This window comes from Crocuta crocuta, unplaced genomic scaffold (genome assembly GCF_008692635.1).
Source record: "Crocuta crocuta isolate KB4526 unplaced genomic scaffold, BGI_CrCroc_1.0 scaffold334, whole genome shotgun sequence".
Lineage (NCBI taxonomy): Eukaryota > Metazoa > Chordata > Mammalia > Carnivora > Hyaenidae > Crocuta > Crocuta crocuta.
This window is the reverse complement of record NW_027533260.1, coordinates 2,187,979-2,203,481: the sequence shown is the minus strand read 5'-3', so window position 1 is coordinate 2,203,481 and position 15,503 is coordinate 2,187,979. Positions and strand designations below refer to the sequence as shown.

General features: G+C 51.5%; 1 protein-coding gene across 1 annotated transcript in view; it reads right to left on the bottom strand.

Annotated features, from left to right (window-relative positions):
* Positions 1–7,261: 7,261 nt before the first annotated feature.
* The window catches only part of NOSIP (nitric oxide synthase interacting protein), a 15,153-nt gene continuing 6,911 nt past the window's right edge, over positions 7,262–15,503 (bottom strand). The window contains exons 2-9 of the mRNA XM_077747140.1: positions 12,328–12,398; positions 11,696–11,801; positions 10,549–10,630; positions 8,386–8,545; positions 8,175–8,293; positions 7,858–8,045; positions 7,643–7,751; positions 7,262–7,371 (exon numbers count right to left, since the gene is read on the bottom strand). Coding sequence (XP_077603266.1) covers positions 7,300–7,371; positions 7,643–7,751; positions 7,858–8,045; positions 8,175–8,293; positions 8,386–8,545; positions 10,549–10,630; positions 11,696–11,801; positions 12,328–12,397 — 906 coding nt within the window. The 5' untranslated portion in view covers position 12,398 and the 3' untranslated portion in view covers positions 7,262–7,299. The remainder of the gene's footprint in view (positions 7,372–7,642; positions 7,752–7,857; positions 8,046–8,174; positions 8,294–8,385; positions 8,546–10,548; positions 10,631–11,695; positions 11,802–12,327; positions 12,399–15,503) is intronic.

Here is a 15,503-nt window from a genome sequence, read left to right as displayed (position 1 = left end):
TGAGACCCACTGGTTAAATTCTCTAGAGCTTCCAAAGGATATATAAAAAGGTCACCAAGAGAAGGTTTGTAGCAGCTTTAACCGTAATAGCCACAAACCGGAAATGGCCCATGTGCTCATCCATAGGAGAACCAGTAAATACACCATGGGGCCTTCACCTGGGGACGTCACAGCAATAAAAAAGAATGATCTGGGGCTCCTAGGTGGCTCAGTCAGTTAAGCATTCAACCCTCGATTTCAGTTCAGGTCATGATCTTAACGATTGTGAGATCAAGCCCTGCGTCCAGCTCTGTGCTGAGTGTGGAGCCTGCTTGGGATTCTCTCTGTCCCTCTCTCTCTCTGCCTGTCACCTACTTGGGTGATCTTCCACTCTCAAAATAAATAAAACATCTTTTTAAAAAGAATGATCTGAAATCCCCCAATTGCACTGAGGAGGGATGTCACAAATGTTACACTGAGGAAAAGAAGTGAGGCAAAACTAACCTAGGGATCAGGATGGACACCCTCTTGGTGGGGAGGACTGGAGTGGGCGGTGTCTAGGGGGGCTGAACTTGATCTGGGTACTACTCGTTCTGGGGTGCTCAGCCGGTAAAAATTCATCCAGCTGCCCATGTGTTATGTGTGCACTTTAATGCATAAGAGACCTCAATTCAAAAGTTACTTTAAAACTATTCTCTCAAAAATAAACATTAAAACAATACATAAAATTGAAAAGAAAATCTTTCTAGGTTAAGTCATAAATCTCTCATATTTGATGATTTTTTGTTTTTCTTCTGGGGGAAAAGATGGAACTAATCCAGGGTGAGAGTATAAACCTATAGACCAATGTGGGGAGAACTGGCATCCTAACATATTAAATCCTCCAATCCATGAACATAGTATATTTCTCCAGTGATACAGGTGTTGGCACCCTCTCAGCAGTCAGTTTTGTTGTTGTCAGAATAAAGGTCTTACATCTTTTGTTAAATTTATCCCTAAGTATTTTACGGTTTTCATGCTATTGTAAGTGAAGTTATTTTTAAATTTCATATTCTAATTTCTTGTCTCTACAATATAAAATACAATTATTTTTGTACATGAAACTTGTATCCAGTGAACTTGCTAAATTTATTTACTTATTTGTTCTAGAATTTCTGTTCCATTCTTTTTTATTGTTTTATTTCTCCAAGATTTCTGTTGAGAAACATACTTTTTTTAATGTTTATTTTTGAGAGGGAGAGCGCTAGTCAGGGAGGGGCAGAGAGAGAGGGAAACAGAGGATCTGAAGCAGGGTCTGAACTGTCAACGTGAGGCCTCATGTGGAGCTCAAACTCATCAGCCATAAGATCATTGACCTGAGTCAAAGTTGGATGCTTAATCGACTGAGCCACCCAGGTGCCCCTAAAATAGAAATACACTTTGTTTTAGGTTCTTGAGCATCGTTATAACAGTGATATATACATACATATATATATTTATATTCCTATATAGGGGTCATTTGGGTGTTGGTCTTAGGTTCCTTCCTTTTTTCTTGAGAATGGGTCACATTTTCCTATGTTTCCATTTTGAGTAATGTTAGAGTGTATCCTGGATACACTGTAGAAACTCTGGAGTCTGTTATGTTCCTTTGAAGAGTTGATTATTATTATTTTTTGGTAAGCAACCCATTAGCTTGGTTAAACTCAAACTGTAATCTCTGTAAAACTCCCTCCTATGAAATTTGTACCCCACATTTAGGTTCACATTTTTTAGGTTTCGCTGGGCTTCCTGGAGTGTACCCCATGTGGGTGTGGTTCAGGGTCAGGTAGATATTTGAGCAGAGTTTTTATAAAAATATTTGGAGTGCACCCCACCCCACTCCCCGAATTTCCAGTATTTGTACCTTACTTTCCTGTTGTTCTGGTGCTTCAAGCTAGGAAGTATTTTAGCTGCCCCTCTGGCGGGGACTAGAGCCCACCCCCAGGCTATACAAATGAGAAACCCACCCACAGCTTTTCTTTTTTATTGTCATTATCCCTCCAGTTTCTGCATGGTTTTGTTGAGTTTCTAGTGCCTTTGGGTAATTGTTGTCTGTTTTATCCAGAGTTTATCACNAGGCTATACAAATGAGAAACCCACCCACAGCTTTTCTTTTTTATTGTCATTATCCCTCCAGTTACTGCTGCATGGTTTTGTTGAGTTTCTAGTGCCTTTGGGTAATTGTTTTCTGTTTTATCCAGAGTTTATCATTGTTATCTGTGGTAGGGTTGGAATTTGAAACCAAGTATGTCTGAATCCAAGCTTTTAAAATCTTTATTTTTTGAGAGTTGGGGGGGAAGGGCAGAGAGGGGAGACACAGAATCCGAAGCAGGCTCCAGGCTCTGAGCTCTCAGCACAGAGCCCATGTGGGGCTTGAACTCAGGAATCCTGAGATCATGACTTGAGCCGAATTCAAATGCTGAACAGGCTGAGACACCCAGGCGTCCTTCTCTAAGCCTTTAATTAAGGTAACATACTGCCCCCTAGTGGAGAACTGCTTTATGAAAGAGTAGGGCAAATTTGTAGCTCTCTGGCCGCTAAGTTTGAAAACTTTTTTAAAAAAATCAAAATAATACTCACACACAGTAACAAATTACTTGTATAGAACAGCCTATTACAGAAAGATGTCCTGCACCTAGTCACCCTTACTGCCTCTCCCCAGTTTGTTTTTTTTTTGTCTTTTGCACATTTTATTTTTAAATTTTGGCAGTATACTCATAGGATACAAAATTCTAAATGTACAAGATGTTACATGCTAAAAATGAGTCTTTCTTCCAGCAAGTTCGCCTCCTCACAGGCAGCCAGTGTTTCTTCCCAGGGAGAATTTACATAGCTTTAGGCAAATATGTACAAACTGTTTTTCTTTTTAATAGAAAGAAGAGCAGATGACCAATGTTTTTTTGTTTTTTTACCTTTCTTGTTCCAGTTAAGAACTTTTTGAATCAGAACGCTCCGATCTTACATTTTTATAATTTATTTTGTACTGAGGTCATTAAGAATATATTCTGAAGGCTACTTCAGTTCACACTATAAAGATTTAACCAGTTCTCCACTGACCAACATTTAGCATTTAGGCTGTTTTTAGGTTGTTGTTTTTTTTAAGTTTTATTTATTTAAGTAATTTCTACACCCAGTGTGGAACTGGAACTCATGACCCCAAGATCAAGAGTTCTGACTGAGGGGCACCTGGGTGGCTCAGTGGGTTAAGTGTTTGACTTCAGCTCAGGTCAGGGTCTCGTGGTTTGTGGGTTCGAGGCCCGGGTTGGGCTCTGTGCTGACAGCTCAGAGCCTGGAGCCTGCTGCAGATTCTGTGTCTCCCTCTCTCTCTGCCCTGCCCCCTGGCACACTCCCTTTCACTCTCTCTCTCAAAATGTAAACATTAAAACTTTTTAAAAAATAAAAGATATGCCTATTCTAGACTTTTTATAGAAGAGGGTTCATACCTCTTGTGTCGGTATTTCACTTAGCGTACTGTGTTGTTTTTATTTCTTTAGTAATCTCTACACCCAACATGGGGCTTGAACTCATGACCCCGAGATCAAGAGGCTCAAGAGGCTCGCACACTCTTCTGACTGAGGCGGGACAGCTGCCCCCACACTCTGGTTGTCAAAGTTCATCCACCTTGTAGCAGGTACCGGAACTTTGTCCATTTCATGGCTGCATGATATTTCACGTATGAATACACCATGCTTCGTGAACCCATTGAGCACTTGAAAGACATTTGGATCGTTTCCACTTTTTGCCTCACATGACTAGTGCCGCTTGGATCATTCATGTGGAAGGTTTTGCACGGACAGATTTTCAGTCTTCTTAGGTATATACCTAGGAGTGGAATTGGTTGGTTTTGTTAAGTTGTTTGTTTGTTTGTTTTAAGAGAGAGAGAGAGCGCAAGCGGGATAAGGGCAGAGAGAGAAGGAGGGAGAGAATCCCAAGGAGGCTCTGCACTGCCAGCACAGAGCCCAATTCAGGACTCGAACCCACGAACTGTGAGATCAAAAGTTAGATGCTTAACTGACTGAGCCACTCAGGCACCCCCAAGTTGATTTTTTAAAAAATTATTTATTTATTTTGAGAGAGAGAGGAGAACAGGGAAGGGGCAGAGAGAGGGGGAGAGAAAATCCCAAGCAAGCTTCGGACTGTGAGCTCACAGCCCAACTCGGGGCTCCATCTCATGAACTGTGAGATCATGACCTGAACTACGAGATCATGACCTGAGCCAAAATCAAGAGTCAGATGTTTAACCAACTAAGGCACCCAGGCACCCACTAAGTTGATTTTTTAAAAAGGGAAATGAAAACCTACTCACATGAAATCCCCCACTTTTACTTTTAACATTAAAATTTTTTTTTTAACCTTTATTTATTTCTGAGAGTGAGAGACAGAGCATGAGCGGGGGAGGGGCAGAGAGAGGGAGACACAGAATCCAAAGTAGGTTCCAGGCTCTGAGCTGTTAGCATGGAGCCCGATGTAGGGCTCAAACCCACAGAGAGATCATGACCTGAGCTGAAGTTGGACACTCAACTGACTGAGCCACCCAGGCGCCCCCCCCCCACCTTTTTTAGTTTTTAAATTTGATTTTTTTTTAATTTGTAGTGTTTATTTTTGAGAGAGAGACCAAGAGACAGAGACAGAGTGCGCAGGGGAGGGTCAGAGAGAGAGAAAGACACAGAATCTGAAGTAGACTCCAGGCTCTGAGCTAGCTGTCAGCACAGAGCCCTACGCAGGGCTTGAACCCACCAACTGTGAGATCATGACCTGAGCCGGTCAGATGCTTAACCGACTGAGCCACCCAGGCGCCCCTAAATTTCCCAGTTTAAAAACTTAAGAATGGCAGGGCGCCTGGGTAGCTCAGTCGGTTGAGTGAGCGTCTGACTCTTGATTTCTGCTCAGGTCATGGCCTCACGGTTTGTGGGATCGAGCCCCGAGTTGGGCCCTGTGCTGAGGGTGCAGAGTCGGTTTGGGATTCTGCGTTCCTCTCTCTGCCCTTCCCCTGCTCTCGCTCTCAAAATGAATAAATGAACACTTAAAAATAGAGACAACTAAAAGCCTTAAGAATCGCCAGTGTCTGCAAGTGCCCTCTGCGGGCGCACACCACGCGTCTTTCTCGCTCTCGCCCTCGCGGTCACGGTCTAAGGGCCCCGCGCTGAGCGAAGGTGCACTTTGTTTTCATCTCCTCCTCCTTGTCACCTTTGAAACCTCAAAGGAAACTTTCTTAGACTGACCTTGACACGCACCCCGCTGCTCCCCACAGAGGGGATCTCGAGGGGCCCGTGGATCGGTGGGATTTAGGTTCCTTGCGAAAACACAGGTGCGACGCTGGGAATCCGGGAGGCTTTTATGCGCGGGGGGCTGGGCCGGCCTGAACACACGTGACCGGGACAGGAGTCCCCGAGGAGGCAGAGAGAAAAGCGGAGGGTCCCAGCGGTGGCTGTGGGCGGTTCAGAGGCTGAGGGGCACCGTCGGTTAAGCATCTGACTCTTGGTTTCCGCTCAGGTCATGGATCCCACGGTTTGTGAGTTCTAGCCCCTCCCTGTGCGTTGTGTTAGATGGTGGGTGCAGAGCTTGCTTGGGATTCTCTCTCTCTGCCCCTCTCCCGCCCCTCTCTCAAAATAAATATGTAAACTTAAACAAAACAAAATTAGAGGCTGATGGGGCGCCTGGGTGGCTCAGTCGGCTGTGTGTCCCACTTCGGGTCAGGTCATTATCTCTAGGTCTGACAGTACGAAACCTGTTTAGGAGTCTCTCTGGCCCTCTCTCTCTCGGCCCCTCTCCTGTTCTCTCTCTCAAAATAGTAAATAAAACTTAGGAAAAAAAAACACCAACATGCTGAAGATTGGGGGTGTTTAGAGACCAAGGGGTGACTTGAAACGCTCTAGGTAGAAAGGGATTGGCTGGGAGCTTGCTAAGGGGGAGAGGTTTATGGGGTGAGAATGTGGAAATATCTGGCGGGGGGGGAGGTACAGAGATGGGAGGAAGGGTAGGGGTGGGGTGGGGAGGTCTCTGGAGGCGGCTGACTTTTAAGTGAACTTGGCTTCTGCTACAGCCTTGAGCAGCGTGACTTTGGGCAAGTGCATCTTCTCAGAGTCAGTGGGCTGTTCTGTGAAATGGGTACAAGCATCCCTCTCCCAGGCCTATGGCCCAGACTCGAAGACCATAGGTCGATAGGTGTCAAGGGCTCCCCTTGAATGTCAGTGGCATCTGGGCCAGTTCCAGGGACTGGGGTCTTAAGAACAGGGCGTGAGGGCCATTAGGGATCAAAGGAAGGTCCTAGAAGGCTCTGAGGGAGAAAATACTGGGTTTGGGGGGCTCCCCAGGGTGCAAGGATACCACCTACCCTCCTACTAGAACCTTCCACTGCAGAAAGATGCTCCATCCTGTCCTACACCAGACAGGGGCTTCACCAAAGAGCAGTGAAGGGCAGTTCCCGGTCCTTTGAGTCGGGTCTGGGCATTAGATGAGAACTTTCTACGGAAGTGAAAAGGTAGAGACCGTTCACTGACATAACAGCATGTGTGCGGAGACGTCATGCTGGTTGAGAAATTGGTGTACACACACATGGAGAAAGACCTGGAAGACAGATCTTTGCTTGACTATATGCTCTACTTGGCATGCTGCCAGGGGTGCTTTTGTGAGTCAGTGGCCATTAAAAACAAAGCTCTAGGGGCACCCGGGGGCTCCATGGGTTAAGCATCCGACTTTGGCTCAGGTCATGATCTCACAGTTCATGGGTTCAGAGCCCTGTGTTTGACTCTGTGCTGAGAGCCTAGAGCCTGCTTCAAATTCTGTGTGTGTGTGTGTGNGTGGCCTGCGACGCCTCTGGACGAGGGCTCTCTTCCTGCCCTTGGCCTTCCGGCAGTCAGGAATCAGGGAGGAGGGCTCCTGACTGGGTGCCCGCTGCCTTCTCTCAGTGGATTTTGTGTCCTTCGGGCGTCTCACCACCCTTTACGTCAGAGAGGCGCTCCTGGACGTCTCATGGGCTGAGAATTTGGCATCGCTCAGAAAGATGCGGCAGGATTTCTACTTAGCCTGTCAAAGTGGCGCCTTCCGATCGATCTCTGCGGCTGGGACCTTGACTTCTGGCCACTCTTACCCAGTTTTAACGCCACGCGTGTGGGTTCTGTTCGGCTTTTACACTTAACGTCTGACCACCTTAAACATACTTTTAGCCCACGCCTTCACACTCGGGGCACTGCGCAGGTGCACGCCGAGGGCTCCCGGTGTGGCCCCAGGGCTCCCACGAGGCCAATGAAGGCACCACAAGGGCCAGAGAGTCCAAGCCTGTTTATTGGGTCTCCTGCGCACTCAGGCCTGCATCACCGGCCTGGACTTCTCAGCTTGCAGCTTCACTCCGGAGCCCGCGAAGCCTGTGCCGCCCTGGAGAGGTGGGGACAAGGTCAAGATGGAGACAGGTCGGGCTGCGGGGCTCCTTGGCGGGTTGCTGTCCGAAGCCCGCAAGGTGAGGCAAGGACCCCAGCTAGAAAGGCAGGGGCAGGGCATGGAGGAGGGGGCAGGGCGGGGTCCCGGGGTAGGTGTGGGCCTAGGGAGAGGGGGCGTGGTGTGGAGGAGGCGTGGTGTGGTCCCGGGGTAGGTGTGGGCCTAGGGAGAGAAGAGGGGGCAGGGCCTCGGGAGGCGGGTCACTGCTCACCCGCTGCAGCACGATGATGTCCCGGTCCGTCAGCTTCTCCCCGTTCACGGGGTCTACCATGTCTTTCCGAATCAACTTCTCCACGCACTCCAGGGTGACCACAGCCCCACTACAGTGAGAGTGAGGGTGGGGGACACGGATCAGAGAGGCCCTGCTTGGGGGCCACACTCCCCAAGCCCGGCCCAGCCCTGGGTTGTCCTCCCCAGGTGACTCACGAGGGCCTCAGCACAGCGCAAGGCGTGGCGTTGCTCAGGCTGTCGCGGGTCACGGCACACACGTAGCGCTCACTGCGCGTGATGAGCCCCACGCGGTCCACGGAGCTGTCCAGCGGCGTGAAGCGCACGGGTGTCAAGTCAGACATGCGCAGCGGCTTCCCGGACATAGGGCAGGTCACGGTGCGCGACTGTGCAGGGTAGAAAGGAGGCAGGGTCAGCAGGCCAGGCTGGGGGTCCCGGCAGGCAAGGAGGTGCTGCGGGCACTGGGGGATCTGGCCCTCTGTGCCAAGCGGGCACAGGGTGCTGGGGTTGCTCACAGGCTTCTCCAGCTTGGTGGCCTTGGCCTCGGGGGTCAGCGACGGGATCCAGAAGCTGGGCAGTGCTTTGTCCTTGTCCTTGCCTGTGGGGCCTGCACTGGACCCGGGTCGGGCATCATCTGCAGGAGGGAGAGGGGCTCGGATGCCGCACCCAAGGAGGCACCTGGCCCTGCGGGGACTCCCACTCCCTTGCAAGTCCGCTCCCCCTCACCTGGGCTGCTCCCGGGGGAGGCCTTGGGCGTGAAGGGGTTGAGGGGCCGGCTCACGATGGCCGCCTCCTTCTCCAGGAAGCCCCGCACCTGGTCCTGCGCCGCAGCCCGCTGCAGCGCCTTCTGCTCCTCACGCCGGGCACCCCGCTGCTTCTCATAGGCCTGTGGACAGCCAGAAAGAAGTGGGCTTGGCATCCTCCTGTGGGCTGTGGTCTTTTGAGGGTGGCTCTTTCTATTTCACAGGTGGGTACACTGAGGCCCACACAGAGGGATGATACTTAGTAGAGGCTGGTAACTGCCTGAGTGTGAATTCTTTTAAATTATTTAAGTTTAAGAGAAAGAGAGCATGGGTGCACGCCCAAGTGGGAGAGGGACAGAGAAAGAACGCCAAGAAGGCTCTGTACTCAGTGCACAGTCCAACACGGGGCTTGAACTCGTGACCTGAGCTGCACGCAGTCAGACGCTTAAGTGAATGGGTGTTGTATCTATGGGGTGGCTCTTCTCCCTTTGTTCATCCCTTCCCCTGCTGCAGGGCACTCAGGTCATTTCCCATGTAGCTGGTTTGGGACTCAGTGGCTTCTTTGTTTCTAGGCAGCAGAGTGGTCAGCAGCTTGGCAGGGGCCAGAGGGCCAGAGCTTAAACGTTGCCTCTGTCACTGCTGAGCTCTGTGGCTTCCCCGTAAGTGCTGTGACTCCCCCTGGCCTCAGTTTCTTCATCTGTAAAACAGGCTAACAATGGCGACTGACCCGGAGACTCACTGGGTTACTGGGATGATTTTCGGAAACGCTTAAAAAAAACCCTTGCCTGGCACATAGCGAGTGCTCGACAGGTACCTGTGGGCCATACTGTACTGATTTTACAGGGTAGGTGCTGTAGACCCTGTCCTGCCCTCGAAGTCAGTTCCAGAAGGGTAAGAAGCAACGACTGTTCAAGGAGCCATGAGTGCGAGGTGGTGTGGGTGTGTGGAGGCACAGGGATTCAGTGCTGGGCCCTAGGGCTGCCCCGGGCCACCCTGATGAGGGAGAACCCAGGCCGCCACTAGACCACGCAGAGGTGATAGGCACAGGGAAGGCCACTTACTCAAGACAAAAGGCTCAACAAGAATCTAACCCTCAGGGCGCCTGGGTGGCTCTGTGGGTTGTGTCTGACTCTTGATTGCAGCTCAGGCCATGATCTCCCAGGTTTGGGTTCGTGAGTTCGAGCCCCATATCAGGGTATGCACTGACAGGAGCCTGCTTGGGATTCTTTCTCCCTCTCTCTCTGCCCCTCCCCTGATCTCACTTTCTCTAAATAAATAAATAAACTTAAGAAAAAAAATGGGGTGCCTGGGTGGCTCAGTCAGTTAAGCGTCTGACTTCAGCTCAGGTCATGATCTCAGGGCTCATGGGTTCGAGCCCCGCATTCGGCTCTGTGCTGACAGCTCGGAGCCTGGAGCCTGCTTCAGATTCTGTGTCTCTCTCTGCCCCTCTCCTGCTCGTACTCAGACTCTGCCTCTCTCTCTCAAAAATACATAAACATTAAAAAAAAAAAAGAAATCTACCCCTCAATGTTTCTGGAGCTCTAGGAAGCCTGGTAGGAAAGGAGGGAGCCAGGCCAGCTGCGCCCCAAACACGGTGGTAAGCGGGGTCCCTCCTGCCCCCCAAATCAGTTCACCTGTGGAAAGTGGGCATGGCTCTGAGTAACTGCCTTGAGAATTCTGATCTGTGAGCATCTCCCACATGCCTGGAGTGCCCTCTGATTTGGCCCTGTCAGCCCATTTTAGAGACAGCACAACTGAGGCCCAGGGAGAGGAGGTGACATCAGTCAATTTAACAAGTGTTCACGGAGGGCCATGCGGTGGGCAAAAAATCTGTTCCCTGTCCCTGGGGCCTGCCATCTAGTGACGGAAGTGGGCACCTGTCAGCCACATGCAGAGTCCCAACCAGAAGTGTCAAGAAAAGAGGTGACGGAAGCCCTGGCCTAGCAGGAGGTCAGAGGAGGTGACGCCTGGGGCGGAAATCTGGAGAATGAGAAGGATCTAAGCAGGAGAAGCGGGAAGGGATGGTGCGCCAAGCAGAGGGAACAGTACAGGCAAAGGCTCAGACGGACAAGGAATTTAGGAAGCCCAGAGTGGCTGTTTAAGAGCTCGGCATCAAAGCCGCCGCCCGTGTCCCCAGCCCCATCACCTTCATCTGCCGGGCGATCTCCTTCTTCTGGTGCAGTATGTACTCCAGGATTGCCTCACGCTCATACAGGTAGCCATCTGGGCTGAGGGACGGGATGAGAAGCATCAGCTCCCTGCCCCGGGCATGCACGACGCGTCATCCAGGCGGCAGGTCACGCGGTGCCTCACACAGCTGGCTCTCAGAGTGACCACACCATTTTCACCCTCCTGGCTTTGCCGCGTAGGGAAAATCTTGCGCAGTAAGGGGTTAGCTCAGCACGCCTGGGTTATCCAAACCCCACACATTCCAGAGGACCCGGCCCTTGAACCAGCCTCTAAGCCCTTGGAATGTGCTGCCTGATAGAAGTGTCTTAGTTCACCTGATGTTGGGGGGGGGCGGTGTTGGGCCATGTGGTACGAGGTTAGACCTCTGGAGGGGCTGAAGATCAAGGTCAGCCCTGCCGAGGTCAGCTGGGCCTGCGCGACCAGCCTCCGGTAGAATCCCTAGACACAGGGGCTCTGGCGAGCGAGCTACCCGGGTGGGCGGTGTCCCTGCCTGCTGTCACGTGTCCTTGCTGGGAGACTAGCGCTGTCCGGGTGACTCTGTTAGGAGAGGACACCTGGAGGCTCGATCCTGGTCCCTCCTGGGCTCGGCCCCGTGTGCCATCTCCCCGTGCTGACTCGATCTCCATCTCTGTACCGTAATAAGTCGTCATGGACTCTAATCACCTTTCTGAGTTCTGTGAGTTCTTCCACCCACTGAACTTGCAGTAGCCTCAGGGACCCTGAACCACAGTCTGCTCTCGTCACTGTGTCTGTAAAACAGACCTATAAGCTGAGCCCATATTTAGTCACTGGACTAAGCACCCTGTACCCATGATCTCGCCAAAGCCCCTGTGGGACCACGAGGCAGGGAATGGACCACGAGGCAGGGGAAGGACCACAGGGCGGGGAACGGTAAGCACTCCACACATGAGCTATTGGTACAAGCCAGGCACTGATCCAAGAGCCCTACCCTCTGTTATGGATGTATTCTTTTCCACACACGTTAGGATCATGCCTATGTCTCAGATGAGCACACTGAGGCTCGGAGGGGTTAAGGGGCTTGCCCAGGGTGCCCTGGCTGTGCAGGCGGTTCCCCACACCCCCGAAGCAGTTCCCCAGCTCACGTGACAACAGGGTCGTGGCAGGGCTGCAGAGAGAGGCAGCAGCAGTCGAAGTCCTTGACAGCATCCCGGCTCAGTCGAATGTTCTGGGTCCCATAGCCTGAGGCCGCTGGCGATAGACAGAAGCAGAGGGATGGAGGGACAGATGTGCTCCTCGCCAAACCCCAAGAAAGGCACAGAGAAAACTTGCATGGGGCAGGGGGGGACTCCGAGAAACAGGCGGTCAAGAGCTTGGGCCGTGTGGCTCTGTTGGGGGCGGGGACGCAACCCTCAGGAAGGTGTCAATCCAGAGGGTAAGGGACAGACAGGCCGTCACTGAGGCGGGTGGGTAGAGACTCCCCTCAGGCCACACTCAAGGGCCTGGACCTCTCTGGGCCTCAGTTTCTGCCCCTGGAATATGGCTATGACAGCAGCGATTCCTTCCTCAGTGGGTAGTTGGGAGTCTCAGATGAATTCACACCCACAGGCGCCCACTGCGGGGGTGCGGGATCGTGTGGGCTCTTAGTCCTATGGTCATGGCTATCAGGCGGGGCGGCGGCAGTGGGGGGGAAGCGACGTGCCCAGAAGACACAGCTGGAGGCGCAAAGCGAGATGGTGCCTTCAAGGTACATCTGTCCCCCTCCCCAGCCCGGTACCTGTGTCCTTCTTCTTCTCGTGGTAGGTATAGACGGCCCCTGCCGTGCAGTTCTTGCCATGTCGGGTCATCCTGGGGGGGTAGGAGGGGACAGCTGCAGGGATGTGGTGGAGGGAGACCCGGGGAGGGCAGACCCTCAGAGTGACCTGCCCCTGGCCTCGGCAGATGGGAGAACAGGGGGTGGGTCGGCGGGGGGAGGACAGTTTTACACCCACTGACTGGTTAAGAAATATCCACACACTCGAAAAAGAAAGACAGCATTTTACTTTGGAAAATGACCTACACTCTGCTTGCGGCATCATGCATCAGAAGGGGTGCACCTTGTGAGTTACTCTGAGGCAGTAGGAAGGTTCTCTGAAATCCAAAGAAGTTCTAGCAGCAGATGAGGCTGGGTGGGGCTCCTTACATACAGACAAGGCGAAGTAAGGGGCGTCGGAGATGTTCTGTTTGGGGTGTGTGGGCATGTATGCGTGTGTATGCTGTGTGTGCGCGTGCTCTTTGTATGCCTACAGGCTCACTGCAGTGGAGTGCGGTTTTCTGGGTTTACCCCCTCTCTCACCCAGGCGGGTGAAAGCATATGTAAGCAAAGGGGAAATTTGCATTTTGGTCCAATTGTTTCCAAACGTGATTGATTGCACTGGGATAAATTCACATTTTTTTAAAAAAATATATATTTTTTAATTTATTTCTAGGAGAGAGAGACAGCATGAGCAGGGGAGGGTCAGAGAGAGAGGGAGTCACAGACTCTGAAACAGGCTCCAGGCTCTGAGCTGGCAGTCAGCACAGAGACCGACGCGGGGCACGAACCCACGAACCGCGAGATCATGACCTAAGCGAAAGTCGGACGCTTAACCGACTAAGCCACCCAGGCGCCCCTAAATTCACATTTTTAAAAGTTTATCTTGAGAGAGAGAGAAAGCATGAGTAGGGAGGGGCAGAGAGAGAGAGAGAAAGAGAGAGAGAGAGAGAGAGAGAGAATCCCAAGCAGGCTCTGCATTGTCAGTGCAGAGCCCGATGAGGAGCTCGAACTAACTAACTGTGAGCTCATAGACCCGAGCTGAAGTCGGATGCCTAATGGACTGAACCACCCAGGCGCGCCTGAATTCACATTTTCAAAACAGAGAGTTCTAGCGGAACTGACTGTACATGGGGCTCTGGCAAATCAACAAGAAAAAAACAGCCACCCCGACAGGAAAATACGCAAAGGATGTGAACAGGCAATTTACAGAAGCAGCTCGAAGACTAATGAGTGTATAGAGAGACAAGCCAGGTCTCTTCAGATGAAAGCCACCGTGAGATGGCACTTTATCATCAGGCTAGTGGGCGAAACTTTGAAAAGCTGAGTAAGACCAGGGCTTGGTAGGGACACATGGTCGGTTACAGGACCCTTAAGGCAACACAGTGGGGAGAGTGGACAGGGTGAGCCTCCTGGAACACAGGCTGGTGGAACTTTAGCAAGGTAAGCGTAGGCGATTCTGCATGTGTGTGATGCGTCCCAAAGATATTCTCAGAGACACTCGGGAGAAGCAGGCCCAAGAATATCCACAGCAGTGTTATTTATACCAGAGGGGAGTCAAAGGCACTCGATGTCCCTCCCTGGGAGAATGGGTGGTGACAGCCCATCCTGGAGACTATGCAGCTGTGAGATGCAACCCAGGAGATATGTGCAAGGTGTCACAAGTGGATCTTAATACAATACTGGGTAAAAAAAATAAATAAATAAGAAAAAAAAAAAGGCAAGGGGCACTTGGGCTCAGTCAGTTGAGCATCTGACTCTTGATTTTAGATCAGGTCATGTTCTTGGGGTCATGGGATCCAGCCCGAAGTCAGTGCTGTGTGTGGATGGAGCCTACTTAAGATTCTCTTTCTCTCCCCCTCTGCCCCTCTCCCCTGCACACACTCTCCCTAAAATAGTAAAATAAATAGATTACATTTAAAATAGAAAACAGGAGGGGTGCATGGGTGGCTCATTCGGTTAAGCATCCGACTTTGGCTCAGGTCATGATCTCATGGCTAGTGGGTTCGAGCCCCGCGTTGGGCTCTGTGCTGACAGCTCAGAGCCTGGAGCCTGCTTTAGACTGTGTCTCTGCCCCTCCCCCGCTCGCTCTGTCTCTCAAAATAAAGACATAAAAAAGTAAATAAATAAAAAGAAAAAAGGATCACTACCAATCTTTGTGTGTGCAAGATAGTACATTTTATTTTTACTTATTTTTGAGAGAGAGAGAGAGGGAGAGGGACAGAGAGAGGGAGCATGGGAGGGGCAGATTGGGAGAGAGAGACAGAATCCCCAAGCAGGCTCTGCACTGTCAGCTCAGAACCTGACATGGGGCTCAAATTCACAAACTGTGAGATCATGACCTGAGCTGAAGTCAAGAGTCAGATGCTTAACCACCACACCGAGCCCCCCAGGCACCCCGAGATCGCGCATTTTAAAGAACACTTACAAGCAAGAGGATGTGTACTGTGCATGTTGGCGTGGCTGCCCCTGTGCGGGATGGGGACTAATCCGGGGCTAGAGCTACGGGAGAGGGTTGTAGGCTACAGGGATCAAGGACTGGGTAAGACGACCTTCAGCCTGGGCTTGAGTCCAGGGCTGGCCCTGCACTGCCTGTCGTGACCCTAGGCAGGCCATTTCCGTTCTCTGAGCCTTGGTTTAATTTGGCAAAAAGTAGGGATAACCATGGGATCTAGCTACCCGGACCGGGTTGCTGTGACAGTGAGTCCTGCTCAGAGCCTGGCACACAGGCCACCGGTGTGTGTTCCGGAAATACTCTCTCCTGTTCTCTGGCTCAGAGAAAGGTCCAGAGGCCAGGGTGGAGCCGGGGTGGGGGGAACACAACCAAGGGCTCCCAAAATGCAAAAAGCAACTTTGTCTTTATTCCTCTCTTCTGGTCGCCTCAGATTCTTGTCTTTCACAAGACAGAACAATTCGGATCTTGAACCACAAACCTCTCTCCCTCTCCCAGCTATGGATCTCGCTCTCCCCCTACTGGCGATTTCCTCTCAGAAGCTGCTTTCTGTTCTTTGGTGTATGGACATAGATCTGATGTGTGTGACAAAGGTATGTGCCCTTGTGACTGCCACTTCACCCCAGTGGTGGCCACCGTGCTGCTTGCGGCAGCTCACCTTGGTGAAGCACCCCAAATTCCCCTCACCCCCACGCTTCTGAGCAAACGT